Source organism: Magnolia sinica, chromosome 12 (genome assembly GCF_029962835.1).
Source record: "Magnolia sinica isolate HGM2019 chromosome 12, MsV1, whole genome shotgun sequence".
Classification (NCBI taxonomy): Eukaryota; Viridiplantae; Streptophyta; class Magnoliopsida; order Magnoliales; family Magnoliaceae; genus Magnolia; species Magnolia sinica.
Genome location: NC_080584.1, coordinates 19890040 through 19908660, shown reverse-complemented (window position 1 = coordinate 19908660; position 18621 = coordinate 19890040). Strand labels below are relative to the sequence as shown.

At 39.2% G+C, this 18621-nt stretch overlaps 1 protein-coding gene across 9 annotated transcripts in view; it reads left to right on the top strand.

Annotated features, from left to right (window-relative positions):
• The first annotated feature begins 2079 nt into the window (after positions 1-2079).
• The window catches only part of LOC131221069 (uncharacterized), a 36252-nt gene continuing 19710 nt past the window's right edge, over positions 2080-18621 (top strand). For 3 of the 9 annotated variants that reach the window (XR_009158961.1, XM_058216169.1, XM_058216164.1), the window contains exons 1-5: positions 2326-2754; positions 9258-9286; positions 12860-13048; positions 14804-14980; positions 17216-17400. Coding sequence is in view for 8 of the 9 variants with exons in the window: in XM_058216169.1 (XP_058072152.1) it covers positions 2657-2754; positions 9258-9286; positions 12860-13048; positions 14804-14980; positions 17216-17400 (678 nt within the window). In the remaining variant the exon portion in view is untranslated. Of the gene's footprint in view, positions 2216-2324; positions 2755-9257; positions 9287-9330; positions 9349-12859; positions 13049-14803; positions 14981-17215; positions 17401-18621 lie in introns of those variants that run through there. The other 6 variants (XM_058216165.1, XM_058216170.1, XM_058216166.1 and 3 more) reach the window with 6 other exon arrangements.

The window sequence follows — 18621 nt, the reverse complement described above, 5'->3', positions numbered from 1 at the left end:
CAAACAGACTCGGTGAACTTGTCCTGTGATATAGCAATCCCATGGATCTTAAACCAATCCATTGACACCACCATCGTTACCTTAAAATCCATCCCATCCCTCCTAATCCTATGGGATCCGTCCAGCCAAACAGGCCCTAAAGCTTAATAAATAGATCACACGAGGAATACCAATGGGACAATGATTCTCATGTGTAAAATATTTATAAGGCTGGTCATTATATTTATTTTCCATCCAATCTGCTAATAATGTCACACGACCTGAATGAAGTGAAAAAACAAATATCAAATTATCTAAAACTTGTGTGAACCCAAAAGGGTTTCAATGATAGATGTTCAATTTTCACTGCCTTTTGCAGTGTGGTCCACTTGATCTTTACATATATGTTATTTTTCAGCTGGCGCCTTATGACGAGCTTGTCAAATGGAAGGACGGTATAGATATAACAGTACCTAATTATGGGACCTACATTACTAGGTGACGTCAACACACTAGCCAGGTCGGTGGTGGTACACAGCCAATCCGCTTCCGATCCTGATCTGTCTCGTTGTGTAATCATGGTCATGGTCGCGGATTTCCTGCCAAACCTTTCGCGGGAAGTTCTTATGCTAAAAACTCAAAACTCGGGTGGACCACCGTGACGTTTTCGAGAAATCTACTCCGTCCATCCGTTTTGTAAGATTATTTTATTGCTTGAGATAAAAATTGAACAGGATCCAGGACGCAAATGGGCTTTACTAAAAAGAAAATGGGGTAGGAAAATACCTACCGTTGAAACCCTCCTGGGTCGTCTGTGATATTTAAATTCCATCCATACCGTTCACAACGTCGTTCCTACCGGGAGAAATATCAACACAAATATTATCCTGATTCAAAACTTCTGTGGTCCCACAAATATTTCAACTGTGGACGTTCAATACTCACGTTTTCGGCCCACTTGAGTATTGGATCCGGATAATTTTTTGGTGTAAAACACTAAAATGAGCTAACAAAGCGGATGGACGGGGTGGATTTCTCACAAAAATCACGGTGGGCCCCACGTAGGTTTCCAGCGCGGGAAGCTCCATGTGAAAGGCTCGCAGGAAATCCGCGTTCTGTAATTATATGCCAGGACGTACCCATCTGCTAAATTGCAATAAACGCACACCGTACCGTTTCCTTTTAAAACCGCCCCTCATCGTCCAATCAGCTTCTCGTGTGGCACTAGACGCCTTCACCACCATTTTGTTACTGGTGTGCAGTCATCTCCTCAGATATGGAACTGATGCAAAACCATCCATACCATCCAAATTGTGGGTCACATTGTTGATGAATCATATCTCTAAAATTAACTGACTGATCAATCCTATCCATCCAATGACAAGAAATGAACGGTCAAAAATAAACTAGGGAATGATCAAAAACAAAAAGTGAAAAATCATACTTTAATATTATTTTCTCAGGATTTATCTTAAATTCGTTCAAGGATTTTACGGTCGGGATTTCCATAAAACTGTGCCACGTGTACGTTTGGATAGTCACCACCATCTTTTATATTTCCCTAAACAAACACATGAATCATTCTCCCGTCGGATTCGGTACTACCCCCACCAGGATGTAGCTAGAGACGGACGGTCCTAGCAGGGGATCTATGGGACCCACAGTGATGTATTTGTTTTATCCACTCCGTCCATCCATTTTTATGGATCATTTTTTGGAATTTTACCAAAAATAAATAATATTGAAGGCTTGAGTGGACCACACTATAGGAATTCGAGTTGACAATGATTTCCACCGTTGAAACCTTCCTAGGGCCCACGGTGATGTTTGTTTGCCATCCAAACTGTTTATAAGGTCATACAGACCTGAATGAAGGAAGAAAATAAATATAAATTTGATCCAAAACTTTTATGGCCCCGAAGAGGTTTTCAACGGTAGCCGTTCAATCCCCACTGTATACTATGGTGTGATCCACTCAATGTTTCAATCTGACTAATTTTTGGAATAATGTCCGCAAATGATCTATAAAAATGGATGGACGGCGTGGATTAAAAGATACATGAAGGTGGAAACCACAAAATCGCTGTCAGCACCGTCTGTCTCTAGATTGGTACTGCTGGAGGTAGTACCCGCCGCCTCGTTTTTACTCTTCTTCCTTCTTCCTTCCCGTATCAGACGGTAATCGAAAGAAGAAAAACAGAAGCAATTCCTCGGTTTCAGAAGCTTCTAGAAACAGGTCAGGAGCACTGAAACAAAGCCCTAGATTTCCTTCCTCCTCTTCTTTTTCTCTTCCATTGATGCTTTCTTTTTAATTCCGTTCTGGTATTTTTTATCTTTGCTATTCTGCAATCCAATCCGCGTTTTCGATGTATGTTTCTATGTTGGATGCGTGTATTGTTCTTGATTTTTGTATGTATCTATGTGATGAAGGAAAAATTAGGGTTGCTGTAAAACCTTTCCCCCTCTTCTTCTCTGTTTGAAAATAATAAAATGATCTGGTAGTCACAGGACCACCACAAAGAATACACCCTCACACCATTAACACTAACACTTTCCCTTAATCTGGATCATGGATATCAATCATGCCAAGCTTGGATACAATTTCAACAAGATGGGTCCCAGAGCTTTGGTGAAAATTTCAGGTAACCGGTCTTTTGAAGACAAATGAGGGGTGCGGATGATGCCGCGGACACTAGCTTCTTACGAACAAAGCGACAATCAACTTCAATGTTCTGAGTGCGCTCATGAAAGATTGGGTTGGCGGCAATGTGGATGGTAACTTGTAATGTTATTACAGTAGTGACACATGTGATTGCATAATTGATTATGCAACTGCATATGCTGTTTGGACCATGTTTATCGCATATGCCATCATGGCATATGCGATTTAGGGAGTATGCAATGGTTTATGCGATTATGCCATCGCATACAGTATGCGATTGCATACTTTCTCCCTAACTCTAAATTCTTTCTCTCTTAGAGGAACTTGTTAATTGTTAACTTTTTTTTTTTTTTGGTTTGTTATATATAATATAACTTAACTTTAAATGGTCTAATAGTCAAGCTTCAATGAAATAGGTAACAAAAAAAAAAAGAAGAAGAATCAAATCCAACCACTTGTAGCAATTATACATAGCTTTTCTTAATTTATTTTTAGATTTTTTTACCATTTTTTAAAAATATTCAATAACTTTAGATGGACTAATAGTCAAACTAGAATGATATAGATAAAAAAAATAAAATCTAATCCAATCATTGTAGCAATTAGACATAGTTTTCTTAAAATTTTTAGAATTTTTTTAAAATGATTTTCCCATTTTATATATATATATATATATATATATATATATATATATATATATATATATATATATATATATATATATATATAAATTTCAACAAAAAAGAAAAAAGAAAAAAGAAAAAAACCAGGTAGTTGCCTGAGCAATTGCTTTTGTGATTATGTGATCGCATAAGCGATCAGCCCAAGCTGATGGCTTATATGATTCTATGCGATTTGACAACATTGGGTACATGAGAACCAACATAAATGACAAGGTAGGAGAGAAATGAATGAAACCAGAGAATCTCACCAGTGCCATGTGGTCCATATAACGATACTCAGCCTCAACAGAAGAGCAGGCACCTACAAATTGTTTCTTGCTCCTCCAAGAAACAAGATTTCCTCCAACAAACGTGCAAAAGCCTATGGAGAGTGACGATCATTAGATGAGTTTGCCTAGTTTGCATCATAGTGGACTTGCTGTAACGAAGTATTCAAAACACCGCATTAAGATGATGGAAGCGGGTATTCTACCAAAACTAGCTCACCACACTCTCAACATAAGCTATGTAGGCCGAGTGATGGATAAATAGAGAAGTTTGACAACTAAGCGTCGATACATCATAGGATCATCAAGAGGATCGCTTTAAGAGGATAATAATCAATGATTAAATTCAATAGGAAACTTGGAAAGCTTAGTGTCCACTAAACTAGTGATTTGTAATAAGTCAAGGGCATATTCTCTCTAGGAAATGAAGATACCTTTTAAGGAAAGAGCTACTTTAATTTCAAGGAAGTGATGTAAAGGCCCTAGATCCTTCATCACAAAATCCTTGGCTAAGAATGATTTAATTAGAGAGATCTCAGCGTTGTTGTCACCAATAATGAGAATATCATAACATATACGGTAGAATCATGGTAGAGGCCCCATGTCATTAAAAAAAAGAAGAAGAAGAAGGAATCATTAGCTAGCTGCATAGCCTTGGAACCCAATATGGAAAACTGTAATATTGAATCGCTTGACCCCATGCACGCTGAGATTACTTGAGGCCCAAGAAGGCTTTCTCGAGTTGGCATACTTTGCTAGACAATGTTGAATGTAACAAAGCTAGGAGGGGGGCACATGTAGATCTCTTCATGAAGGTCTTCATTGAGAAAGATGTTTTTGACATCCATTTGATAGGTCGGTCAATGGCGATTGCCAACAACAACCATATGATGTGTACTGAATTAAGTTTGCCAACAGGAGAGAATGCCTTGGTGATCCATTCCAAACTTCTGGCTAAAGCCATTGGTGACTAACCTAGCTTTGTAACGAGCAACTGAACCATGTAGATTATATTTGACCGTGTACACCCACTTGCATTTGATGATATGATAGTCATTTGGGGGATCAACCAACTCCCACGTACCTTGCTTCTCGAGGGCATCCATCTCAAGCGTTGTAGCTTTACATTGGGGGTCTTTCAAGGCATCGACCACTTTGGAGGGAATTGCAACAGATGAAGGACAAAGACAAAACAACAAAAAGGAGGGGAAGGACATTCTAATGCAGGGGCATTTTCACACCGGGCTCGAGTGAGGTTGCCTGTGGGATGTAGGGGCACACTCGGGGTGGGCGGCCTGTCTGAGGCGGGTGACTCGTGTGAGGTGGGTGGCTTGTGTGAGGCGGTACCCATGTGATTTGGGGCCCACGAGGGGGGTTCGGCCGAGTTCCTAACCCATGAGATGTGGGGCCTGGGATAGAGATAAGGTGATTGATTCTCCATACTCTAACAGTTCGAGCTTTTAGAACAAGTGGTTAATTGTCCTGCATTAAATTGGTATCAGAGCGGGGGGTTTTGTGTTCGAGACTCCTTACCGGGGGTGATTAATGCAAGGGCATTTTCACACCAGGCTTGAGTGGGGTTGCCTGTAGGATGCATGGGCACACTCGGGGTGAGCGGCCCTTGCAAGGCGGGTGGCTCGTGTGAGGCGGTACCCATGTGATTTAGGGCCCACGAGGGGGGTTCGGCTGAGTTCCTAACCCATGAGATGTGGGGCCTAGGCTATGAGATAAAGAGATTGATTCACCATACTCTAACAGTTCGAGCTTTTAAAGCAAGTGGTTAATTGTCCTGCATCATGTTCATAATAAAGAAAGTTGCTAATGGAATGAGGGAAGTTGGAGCGATAATGTGTAGGTGGAATAACATGCGCTTCGCCTTCATACAACAATGGGGAGGCCAGAAGAGGAGTTAGACAATGAAGGATCTGGGGTCGGAGGCGGAGGTTGATGGCAACGAGTAGTAGGCATGTTTTCCTCTTCATCACGGGTGGTAGCATCCAAAGCTGGTAGACAATGTAGTGGATGAGAGGGGATATAGATTGAAAATAAAGAGCATTTTATAAAAAAATGTGAGATCTCTAAAGACGTACCTGCATTTGGTCATTGGACGGTAGCACTTGTACCTTTTTTGTAAAAAGGAGTACCCAAGAAAAAAAAAACATCTTGTGGACTGTGGTGGAAGTTTATTTTGTCCAGGACCAACAAGATGAATAAAACAAGTAGAGCCAAAGACCTTGTGGGGCAAGACAGATAGATGGGAATTTGGCTTAAGTAATTGAAGATGTTAACTTTTCCCAAGTGACACGGAAGGCATTCTGTTGATCATATAATAGTAGTCACGATTGCTTCATCCCAATATGTCGACGGGACAATTATGCTTGTCTGCATGGATCGAATGACTTCCTATGGTGATGAGTTATTCCGTTTGGAGACACCATTTTGCTGGGGATTATAAAGAAAAGATGTTTGGATTTGAACACCAATTTTTGAGTACTCTTATAATTCTTAACACATTCTTTAGCATTGTCGGACTGACATATCTTTATTGTATGACCAAATCGAGTTTGAATTTTATTAAAGAAGGTCTGTACAACAGAGGATACCTCAGTTCTAGTTTTCATGAGTAACCAGGTGAACTTAGAAAAGTCATTAATGATATAAAATAGCGATGTCCAACATTTGATCTTATGCAGGTCCTCACACATTAGAACTACGAATATGTTTTGAAGTTTGACAACTCTCACATTGTAAATTAATAGATGAAGAAACTAATCGTGAAAATAAGTTGTGAAGATCACCAACTAACATATGACCAAGGCGAGCATGCCAAAAGGCGAGTCTAATCATCTTTATTCATACGAGCTGTGACAATAGACCTGAACGAGCTAACTTTCGAGTCAAGGAGGTACATCCCACTACACGCATGTCCACCACTAATTCTTCGCTTGGTTTGTAGATCACACAATAAGAAGGAAGAAGTAACTGAACAATAGTTGCTTGGTTAATGAACTAACCAAGAGTAAGTAAGTTGTGAAAGAAGGAACATGAAGAGCATACAACAAAGTAATGGATGAATTGAGTCTAAGAGATCCCTTCCCTGAGCACACGAGAAAAGGAATCATCAGCTACTGTAATGGGACGTGTAAATGGAGCATGTGAAGGCATGCTGATTGGATGTGCCTATGCCCGAATTGAAGCCTGATTAATAAACGGGTCTGGCATGGGCCTTGCTTTTAAGCCTATTTATGAATTGGCCAATTGAAAGCTTGGCTTGGATTGGCCCATAGTCACCACCCCTACTCACATTGTTTTAGATAGTCCAAAGTGGTTCTATCGATGGTATGGCCGGATTGAATTGGTGGACATATTCTAGATGGTTGTCATTTGGTATCATTTATTTGCTTCTTTCTTGATGACTTTGACCATAGCAGGGAAATATAGAAAAAACAAGATGAGGTACAATCATTGATGTTCTATGTAGGAGTGGTTGTTTTCATTTCAGTGTGCGTGGGCGTTAGGTCAGTATTTAGGATTTGTTTTAGATGAGTTCTGTCTAGACTCCTCATTAATCATTAAAAATTGTTTCAAATCTATCTTATTTAGGCACAACCATCTTAGCATGTGTTGATCTACATTAAGGACTCATTTGGATCACAAGTCATTTTGTTTCAGCTACTTATGCCTTAAGTAATTGATCTTTGTTTCTACTGATCCAGCATTTTGTAAACAGCATACTTACTAGCCAAAATCTCTCTCTCTCTCTCTCTCTCTCTCTCTGAGGAAGATTGTAAGATTCATGAAGATTTGAGAGAATCAGGGCAGAAGTTTGGAAGGGAATTGAGGATTTGGACGAGGGTTGTTGGTGGGTACATGCGGCTGCTATCAGTGGCAGTGGCAAGGGTTGCTGGTGCCGTGGCTGCAGTGAGCGGCGGTAGCCATGGGAGGGAGGGAGGCCATCTTAAGACAACACTGAATTTACACCACCTCTTTACTGGTCTTTTGATTATTGCCTCTGTCGTCTTCTGGACCACTGTTTATCATTTGTTGTTGGAAATTCCATCAGACAACATGAATTGGAGAAGCCCAGATTTTGGGCTTCCTTTTTTGTGTTGTTCTCTTTCACGTTAATGAGATAGTGGTAAATTCTTATTAGAATCCATCAGCACAACCTATTTGTAAGCCACACCAATTGCTGATCAACCACATAGAAGTGTAGCACTCCCCTACGATCCCGGATGCAGATATTGATATAGACACTATAGGAATGTGGATATCACTCTCCATCTATCAAAGTCCAGGACATGGATACGGAATTTTTTTGAAAGGTGATGATTTTATTAATAGAGGTTGAAGCTGAAAGAATTACTTATCAGACCAAGAAAGTGGAAAATAAGAGGTTATCTCCCACCACTTTCGATGCTAAAGCCTATCCCATAACATGAGATATGGATGTGGGTGTCTTATTTGTAATAATACTATTTGTATTGAATTTTATGGTTCTTTTCTAAAATATTTTTCCCACTCTTTTAGCTTTTAGTTTATAACAAGGTACTGTTTTGTAGAAATGAAACTATGAATTGACAAGAAACCTTTTTTTGATAATATACTGATTGAAAACAAGGAAGTCTTTAGGACTAAAAAATACCAAACCAGGTAACAATAGATACATTCAAACCACATCCTGCAAGTATCCTATGAGTTTCCATTACAAGTATCAGTATTGGTATTGTGTCTAATACGTTACCTGTAGCACATAATACAAGGATATGGCTGTTGTAGTTGCTCCCACTTTGTGGCCCACCTTTCGACCTATCACCTATCTCAAGAACCTGTATCCGTGTGACATCAGATCCATATGAAAGCTGCAAGCCCGTTGTCTGATTTTAGATGGACTACCCTGCCAGATGTAGTTTGTATCTAGTCTATGTTAGTGGTAAGGTTTTGTTTTTTTGGAAGGATGTGTTAGAACTTAGAGGTAAAGTTGTTTTCTGGTTTCTGGTTTCCCATAAAGGGGATCTCAAGTACTTGGCAGTGGATGGATACAGTCATTGCTTCAAGGGCAGCCTCAAGGTAGTTAGTGCAAATCTTTTGGTATAGGATGGTTAATAAGATCTTTTATCTTTATAAGCAAAATGGCTAATTTCATCTATCGAGTATCGACTAACAACTTTTGATGTGTGACAGTAGTAGTTTTTTCTTTCTATTTGTCAACAATAATAGCTTTTCCGTTAGACATGGTTGAGTTCTTTCTTCTTTCATGGTCCTACACTATTTCTTTTACACCACAGAACATACTTCCCCTTGCATGCATAATTTTCTTGTAAGCTTTAGGAACATGAATCAATATTTACATCTTTATCGGCAGTTGGTTCTCAATCTCTCATGTACATATGAGAAACTACTTTAATTCATGAAAGCATTGATTATATGTGGTTCCATATTGGATGTCAGTTGTTTTTTGAGGAATTTCTACTTTAGGTGGTTATCCAAAAATAGGGTAAAATTTTCAAAGCACTGCTACTTTTACTAACACAATTACTGCCTCGAGCTGTGAATCACTTTAAATTTAGTGTTTGTCATTCAGCATCTTGGTTAAACTGTCGTTTTTGTAGATTTGATTTTTGTACCATGTCTGTCCTCATGACTTGCTTTTCTGCTTATTTGTAGGTTCAATATCATGACACTAAGTGAGGCAGGTAAGTGGTCAGGGTCTCTACTTTTCATGGCATGTATTGGATTGTACTCATTATGAGAAATGGTATCATATGATGCTCGATTGAAAGAAATTTCATTTGCCTGTTTGATCCAGTACTTGTGGTGGTGGGCCCCACCTTTTGTAACCTAAGCTGTTGATCCAGTTGAGATGGCAGCCATGCCTACTGTCAGATGACTCTAGCCATCCGTGTGAAGCAGATGTTTAACTCAAGGTTTACATTTGGCGGAGCCAAATCAGACAGTTTGGTGTATCTGGATGGGGAAGATTTTACTGTCTCCCATCTACAGAGGGGGCCCACCATATGAATGAATGCCAAATTGTGGGCCACACGTGTACAATCTGTTGGGCGGAATAAATACTCGGTTGTGCATTGCATACTTCCTCCTTAAATAATTGGGAAGCAATAATTAAGAACTCGTAACTCGATTTGGACTCAAATCTTTGATCTTGGACATAATCCAAGTTGTCTCCAGACCCAATTGAAGGGTGTACTTCTCTTAAAAGGGTGCTAAAAGTTAAGGAAAATCAAGTTGCATGATATGGAAACTTGGTTAGAAGAAGAGAAGCTGTTCATTTTAAAGATGGAGTAGTGAACAATCTTGAATACATTACTTACCTGGATTAACTGACTTGAATGTTTGTTTAAGTTGGTAGAACTAAACCGAGCACAAATGGATTTATAACCTTCTTCAGGATATGACACGTGTTGGTTGGTCAGAAAGTAAGATTTGCTGTGGTAATTGGATAAATGGATCAAATTCTAGTTGAAACATACAATCCTCATGTTGTTGGTCGTCAAAATATGATTTGTTCTTCTTTTCATTGGATTTCGGATTATATTCTTCGACATGAACTTGTAGTTTGTCCGATTAGAAAATTTTGAAAGTGAAAAGCGCAGAGGGAGTAATTCGTCCCAGCGACTCTAATTGAATTTTTGATTGAAGTCCATGGGAGCAATAGTAACATCAGTAATACATATTAAGTATATTCAAAATTAGAACATATATGGAAAAAAGAGAGTAGCTTGGGAACTCATAGAGATGACAACTGACACTGCAACAAGCATGGGCTTGGAATTGTCGAAACTCAGCGTAGAGCAAAGGAACCATCTCCAACTAACAAATGAGATCACTTGCATGTGTGAACCCAAGAGACCTTAAAAAGTTGTAGGATCTAGATGATCTCATATAAATTTTAAATCGTGCAATTCTCCACAAATCTGCTTTGAATTTTTCTTGGTTTCCCTTTCCTCTCCTCCCTTGTGAAGAGAGATGCTTCTGGTTGGATCCATTTGTGAAAGATTAGCTCGAATGAGACTTGGGTAAGTTTAACCACTGATGCAAAAAGAGGATAAATGGTTATGGAGTAAAATGGGCTTTCCTTTTTTCTCTATTGGGGATAGAGCATTAGGAGTAAGTTTAACCACTTTTTGCATCAGTGGTTAAACTTGGGTAAGTTTAACCACTGATGCAAAAAGAGGATAAATGTTATGGAGTAAAATGGGCTTTCCTGTTTTTCTCTATTGGGGATAGAGCATTAGATGGTGTTGAACCCTCACGATTTCTGAAACTAATGGATTGTCCTCTAGATTTCCCTGTCCACAGTATAGACTGGAGTTATTTAAAGAAGAAAACAACCCTCAACATGGAAACAATCTTAGACCTACCGTGCATGATCTTCTCGGACATACTCCCAAATTTTCATCTTATTCTCTGTAAAAATTGCCTTCTAGGCAAACGGGACATGCTGCCATTATCAGACATGGTAATGAGGTGGTCAATCTCAAAGAATCTGGCCAAGAAGCTCCATTGGGGGTGGGAATCCTTTTTTTTTTTTTTTGGGTGCCATTTGATCACCATAAATAATCTCTTTAATCCAAGGCTTTGATTGGGATGCCATGGAGGTTTTACTTTGTTCCATTTCCATGCGACCAACACCTCACTATTCATTTCATGAGATTCATTGTCTAAACTAGTGAAATCCAAGTGGGTGTCTCCAAACCATTAAGTGTTTTTCCACTAAAGTTTTCATGACAACAGATGGATGGTCTTTAAGTTCTCAAAACCAGCTGCTATTGTCGTCGAGATTGAGCTATCCACCAGCAAGATAAGAGTCCAGTCGATGGGTCGGAATACCTTTTAAGCATGCAACGTGAATGCAATGAGCTGTAGGGATGCCGTAGCGGTTCTGGTGGACATGGGGATGGCAATGGAGAAGGAATTCTTATTTCCAGAATCCTCCTAACCAGTTGCTACTCCTGCTTCAAATCACACTTCAGACTTGGGCTCCAGCTCTCACTTCCTAGCCATTTACAATTGCTAACATCTTGAAACAAACACTCCCCGCTTCTGCACCTTAATATGTTGCCACCTCACTTCATGCTTCCTGCAACTATAAGAACGATTTCTGTTATTGAGGATTTGATTGAAAAGGATGTAGTTGATAACAGATTGATGGATTCTAGGGTCCCCATTAGCTATATCCTGGCTTTGTAGAAGAAATGAAAACTTTATACAATTCCCTTTGAAGATTAATGAACTCATCAATAGCATGACCTAGTAGGTGCTCGAAATTGTTATATGACAAGATTACGGGGCCCTTAGTTTCACGAACCTTCTAGCTTGGTGCTGCTCCCATTTGAGATTATGCTTCAGATTTGCACTTGTGCTTCCACTTCCTGGCTGTCCGTACTTCCAAACATTTTGAACAGACTTTCCTGCTACTAACCCAATACTGCTTTTGCTTCCCTTGACGCTTCTGTGCGACTATAAATATAGAAGGGAAGAGGATGGCTGAAGGTGTCTCACCCCCCATTTGTGAAGCTAGAGGACATTTTGGCAATCACAAACTATTGAGTCTCATAAGTATCCAACTCTTTGAAATAAAGAGCTAATCCCTTCGGATGTTTCTAAGGCTTTGTTTGGGTAGGGTATCCTGCAGATTGGGATTGTGGAGAGCTCCATACCCTGCACATAAGGTTCATGTTGTTAAAGCGGCACTTTCTTCCACTTAATCATAATTTTTGCCATTTTTGCATTTTTTCAGAACTTCGAGAATTGTAATTTAGAGGAAGAGAGTGCTGCTTAAGCAACGTGAATATGATGTGGAGGTTCCTGAATTTGCGGGATCCCCTACTCAACGGGGCCTAAGTAAACCTCAAGAACAAATAAGTAGTTGGGGATTTACATGGGATAAAGGATAGAGACATGTTTGGAGTGTCCTAAAATATAAGTTTAGGCCACTGAAACCCTTGAATGCTCAGAAGAAAAAAGACAGGAAACCTTTTTCTTTTATGCAGAAATTCAGCATGGACTCAATGAAGTTGTAAAATTTATTCATATAATGAAAAAAATTGATCAGTTCTCCTTCAGTTCTGAGAATATTGAGATGTACTACAAACTTGATTCAGTTCTGATCTGTGTCCAAGTCAACGTGGAGTTTTTCTTACTCATGTGTTGAAACTATGTTGGTTAAATCAAGTTCTTCATTTTGTATGAATAAAAGGTGTCTTAACCATTTTACTCACTGTATTGTCTTATCTTTATTCTTCCAGGCTTGCGAAAGAAAGTGAAAATATTGGAGTTACAGGAATCGGAGAAGATTAAACTTAGTCCTGATTTTCTGTCTAAACTTGATTCATTGCTTCATGATGCATATGGCGTTCTGCGTCCAAGACCAAATGATTACAAACTTAGACAGGACTTGGTTCAGGTTTTTAATATGATGGTGGGGGAGATCCATGGTAATATTTTATCTAAGTCGTGTGATAAAATTCCAGATTCTTTGATTTCCTGCGAAGCACTTGGGAGTTACTATAGTTCTTCTGTTGAGGGTTTATAAATAACCCTGTACTGGTGAATTATGTGGAGATTCATGTCTAGTTTGACTTTGTTTCTAAAATAGCTTGTCTTTGCAGCTACTGAAGAATTGCTGATAAATAATTACGTAATAGAAGAGGACATGTACTATGCTTATATGTGCGTTTTCTTGACCCAATAAATTTTACATAAGGGCCCAACTTTTGGTAATTCAAATTGTTCATATGGTGGGCTGGCTCCATGTTGGATGGGAGCTATCCAAGAATCCTCAACTTCAACAGATGGCTAGGATGGGCTGCTCGGTAGGTAGTAGGGCATGGAACATCCAATAGTGGCCACCAGATCAATGGCTTAGGTTTCTGAAATGTGGTTGCCCAGCAAACTGCAAGTTCTTTTGAGCAAGAATATCATGTAATCCATCCTGCTATGATGGTTTGTTTGAAAGTCCTGAACCATCCTATGTTTCTTCCTTTACTAAGATTAGATGGGCCTTTAGTAATGGAAATGGTATATGACTTATACTCTGCTTAGCCCATAGCTTAATGGTTGATAGGGCATGATACTTTCAACATTGAGGTCTTGGGGTTCAAGCCCAGCTAACCTTTCAGAGAATTTATTTTCTTTTTTTTTCCTTTCATTTATGTTCACTTGTCATGAGACGAGATATTAATTGCAGACTGACTGTGTGGAATGAATACCTTACCTAATTTCTTTTTTTTCAGTCACAGAAGAGGAACTGTATGATCCTCAATCCAAGGATATGTATAGTATTTTGAACGCTGATTTCCTACATGTGTTGCCCATCATTTGGTGATCCAGGCCATTAACCTGATGGGCCCTACTGTGGATGGATCATGTACCAAATATTTCCCTGTGGGACAATCCTCACCCTCCTAATAGTGGCCTGCAAATAAATGGTTGGCAATGGGCCATGCTCAAAAAGGTCCTCATGGAGTGGCCAGGATTATCTGCTCTCGGACTTCTGGTGGATGGACATCCAACACAATTTGTGTTCTTGACAATAGTTGCCTTCCTACATCACTCTATACCTAAATTCTCTGAAGAAAGTTCTGAGGGACAACATATAGGAATGAGAAAAGATGTCGTTGACATTGAACTTTGATAACTCGTACACCCTACTACTACACAGCCTAAATTACAAGCATACTCTATAATAGCTTCAACATGCATATCAATTTTGCATAAAATGGGCAAACGAGTCAGTGTAAGACTACAAAAAGCTAGTGTGCTGTTGTATTGAAGTCGAGTATTTTTTGGACATCAATTTGTGAGGAATATGAAGGCTTTGTCACCAAGGATATTGCTTTAGATAGCAATGATTTGTGAAACAGTATCCATAAAGCTGACCTCAAATAGCTGGGATAAGGTTAGACCGTAGATGACAATGGTAATGATAACGGCAATGAGATGATGACCAACATTTTTTACAGGCCTTTCTCATACAATAATTTTCACTCATCAATGTTCAAAAGTTTGTAAACATTTTTCAGTCATCATGTCTACAACTGTTTGGTAGTTTCTTCTTATGTGGTTGGTTTTACTTACCATTTATATGCTCTTCTGTTTTCCTGGTTTATGTTATCTTATTAACTTATAGTTGCTTCATTGCTTTTTCTATGCAAACTTTAATTATCTTGCTTGTTGATTATATTCTTCAGGTAATGTCAATGGCTTTCCTAATGTGGAGGCATTTGGGTCTTTTATAATGGATATGTTCACTGCTAAAAGTGATTTGGATTTATCTATAAACTTCAGCAATGATGCAGCTGAATTTCCTCGGGACAAGATGATTTCAGCATTGAAAAAGTTCGCAAAACGGCTATACGTCCTTCAGAGTAATTCCTGAACTTTGACTAGTTTGTATTGCTTGCTTGTTTTTGTAAGTGAGAAATGATCCAGTGGGCTAAGTGTACCTTTCCATGCACCTAGTCGCATTTAGACATGTAGACAATTATCATCAATCCTGACCACCCATTTGGCCCTGTCTACTTGTCATAGGCTGCCTTGAAAAAGTCATACTGATCCAATGATCCAAACCATCTAGTCAGTGGAATTAAAATAAAATAAAAATAATAAAAAAGAAGAAGCAGGGGGGGGGGGGGGCAAGATTGTCTGTAGATGATAGGTCTACTTACAGATTTTTGGGACGATCCAATTGCTGATGGTGCGGAAAAACGGTTGCATAACGGTGGACGGCATTACTCATTACGGGGCTGTATGGCCTGTAACGGTCTGTTACGGGCCTATTTTGCTTTTGTTTTTGTTTTAAAAACAGCCGTAACGGCCCATATCATAACGGCAGCAGCTGTCACGTCCACTGTTACCATTATTGAATACCTTGGATTGCTATGATTTTAGTGCAGTAGTGGAAGAAGAGTGGACTGGACGTAATGGAAGGTCCAGGTAGGTGATGTGGATTCTGATGAGTCCAAATGCAACTAGATGCAGGAAAAGTTTCCATAAACTACATTTCAGATTGTAAATATTATACACATCATTGTTTATATATATATATATATATATATATATATATATCAAACACCCTTCGCACCCACACATGCCACAATGGGTACTAACCCATGACCTTAGTGTTGAAACTCTTCTGAGGCTATCTTGTTGAGATCCTGATAAGTTTGGTTACTGAACTTGTTTGCAAGCCATTTTGTTGTTTCCACTTAATCCTTCATCTGAAAGGCCATTTTAAACTTTTGATGGTATTGTGTTTCTAGAGCTTTTCGATTTATCCTGCTAAAGCATTTCCTTCTCTTTTTCTGTTTGTCTCTATGCTTTCTCTCCATTGAATTTTGAGGGGAGTCTTATATTTTACAAGTTGCCTGCCCTAATTGAGTTAATCAGTGCAAGTTACTAAGAAAGACTCCTTTGTTTCCTTGTTTTTTTTTTTTCCCCTTGATGGTGTTAAATATGTTTACGAGTTGATATCTAGCCAGCTGCTCATGTGAATTGGGTCCTTCCATAATGGGCTTTAATGGCACTTGATGGAACAGTAAAAGCCAATTCCATATGTTCTTTAACAAGTCGAATGAGTCAACATGGTACCTTATGCAACTTATGCTAGTTTGGCTGCATCAAAGTGATTCCTATTGGAGCAGTGTGATGGGTACTTGAGCTGCTTGCAAGAATAGACATCCTTACACTAGTCTCTTTACACCTGCAAATGCGATACAGGTGTGCAAGCTCTTGGCCATTCATTAGTTGTGCCTGACCATGTCTGTGCTGTGGCCCAAATTTCAGACTGGGCCGTTCATCAAGTGGGTCACAACTTGCACATAGACCTTGAATGTGGACCCTTGGTCATTTTTTAAAAGCTTCCACTTCTTGTATATGTGCTAATCTGATTATCAGACCGGCCTGATTTTTTTGCCACATCACATGTGGCGGGGCTAACTAGATGAATGGCTAAAATATGAAACACTTAACCATCAATACATGCAAGGGGAGTAGGATTTGAATGGCTACTCTTTGAGCGGTAATTGCGTTCCTCTCCTAGTGATGTAGGACAAAGTGACTGATAGATCAACACCAAACCAGCAATACAAACCTAGAGACTTCTGAAATATGTAATAATGAAGCAATTTCCAGCAAGATACAAAAACTACAGCACTATAATTCAGAAAATAATAAGAAAATAAAAGCAGACCAAACAATCTCCGTGTAAACCTGCATAAAACTGTGTAACTTGGAGTTGAAGGATTTACAAACCCATTAGTGTGACCAGCTCTACAATTCTTAAAAGAAAAAAAAAGTATGAAGAACTGAAAGACCTTTACAATACCTAAAATGTCTTTCTACTAAAATTTAAGTTAAAATAATGATTAAAACACCTTTGTTGCTAATTCCTTAAGAAACTACTATAAAACAGACCCTATTTATCTGTGATTGGGCATCCACATTTGTATCTCCGATCTAATCCACACAACAGCAACCAAATTGGTCTGCGACTGACTCTATTTCATGGAAGTTGCTTATCAAGCACCAAAATACTTAAGTTTATCGATACTCATGTGATGTATCAAGGGTGTCTGACTCACCTACACCATCCTACATTGCAGGAGGAGGGCATGTGGTTGGTGTCCAACCAATCATGGGAGCTAGGGTGCCTATTTTGAAAGTTGTGGATTCTGGAACTGGAATTGAATGTGATATTTCGGTTGAAAACAAGGATGGGATTGCAAGGTCCAAGATCCTTGCAATGGTTTCAACAATTGATGAGAGGTTTCAGAAATTAAGTTTTCTGGTACGACTTTTGGTTCTTTTTTCTTTGATGTGATTGGCTAAGCTGCAAAGCTTTCTTCGACTTTATGTGGGAACTAGAAGTTGATTGCAGCAAAAAAAAATTCTGTTCTTCACGGTACATTCAATTTGGACACTTGGCACAGTTGTCCATGGTCTGGACTGGTCATAAGGTATGTTGGACCATGGATGGACCACATGCCGCAGGTCAGATGGTTTAAGGATTGGGTCCGTCCAATTGGTATACCTTTGCTGCGTGAAGTGTGACCAGTGCCAATAATCTTTTGTACCATCCATTTCCAGTTTGCTGGTCTCATTTTAAAGACCATTGCATCCATGAGAATTTTGTAGTGGGGAAGATTAATGGTGGGACCTGATCAATGAACTGTTTGGATTTTAACCATTGTGCCACATGTCAAATTTAAGTTCAGCTCACCAGTAGGGAATTGTTCTGCTGTCTTCAGGTTAGATTTCACTACAGCAAATTTATAGGCTTTTCTGTCTCTATTCATGACTGCTCATTATTATTTGTGCCAAATTGCAGTATATACTTGTCTAAGTTGTCAGTCCCTTCCATTAATTGAATATATTTTCTCCATTCCTTGGTTCTTTGGTAAATGGTAAATGTTCCCTGTTGCTTTGAAAGGGCGTCTTGTTTTAGTAACTCGTCATTTTGATTGTATCTTCACTGAACTACAATAATATAGGTTTGCTATTACCTGATGCGTGAATAGCTCTGACACATGTGTGGAACATCCAAGCTGTCTGTCAAGTTGGCCCCATTACATTTGATCTTCTGGTCCAAAATCAGGCTGTAGCACTCATTATGTGGCTGGTATATGAAAAAAATGGATGACAATGAAATAGCCTGCTTTAATTTCGTACATCATGTCCCATCTGGTTATGGATGGCCTGATTTTGTTCAATACACTGTGCCCACTTGATGAATTGAAAGCCTGTCTTTTTTCTCTTTTTCTTTTTTTTTTTTTTGGGGGGGGGGGGGTTGAAGGGAAAACAAAATTTTACTTGAAAAGGGAACCAAAACTGATAGAATTACAACCTACAACCCGGAAATCAGTGGCCAATCATCCAGGCCAAAGGCCCAATGACATAAAACCCAACTAATTGCATCAAGCCTTGCTCTATTAAATACATGCTGCACAGCCTTGTTCTTGTTCCAGAAGCTCCAGTCGTCCCTCTCACCCCAAATGACCCAAATAATTGC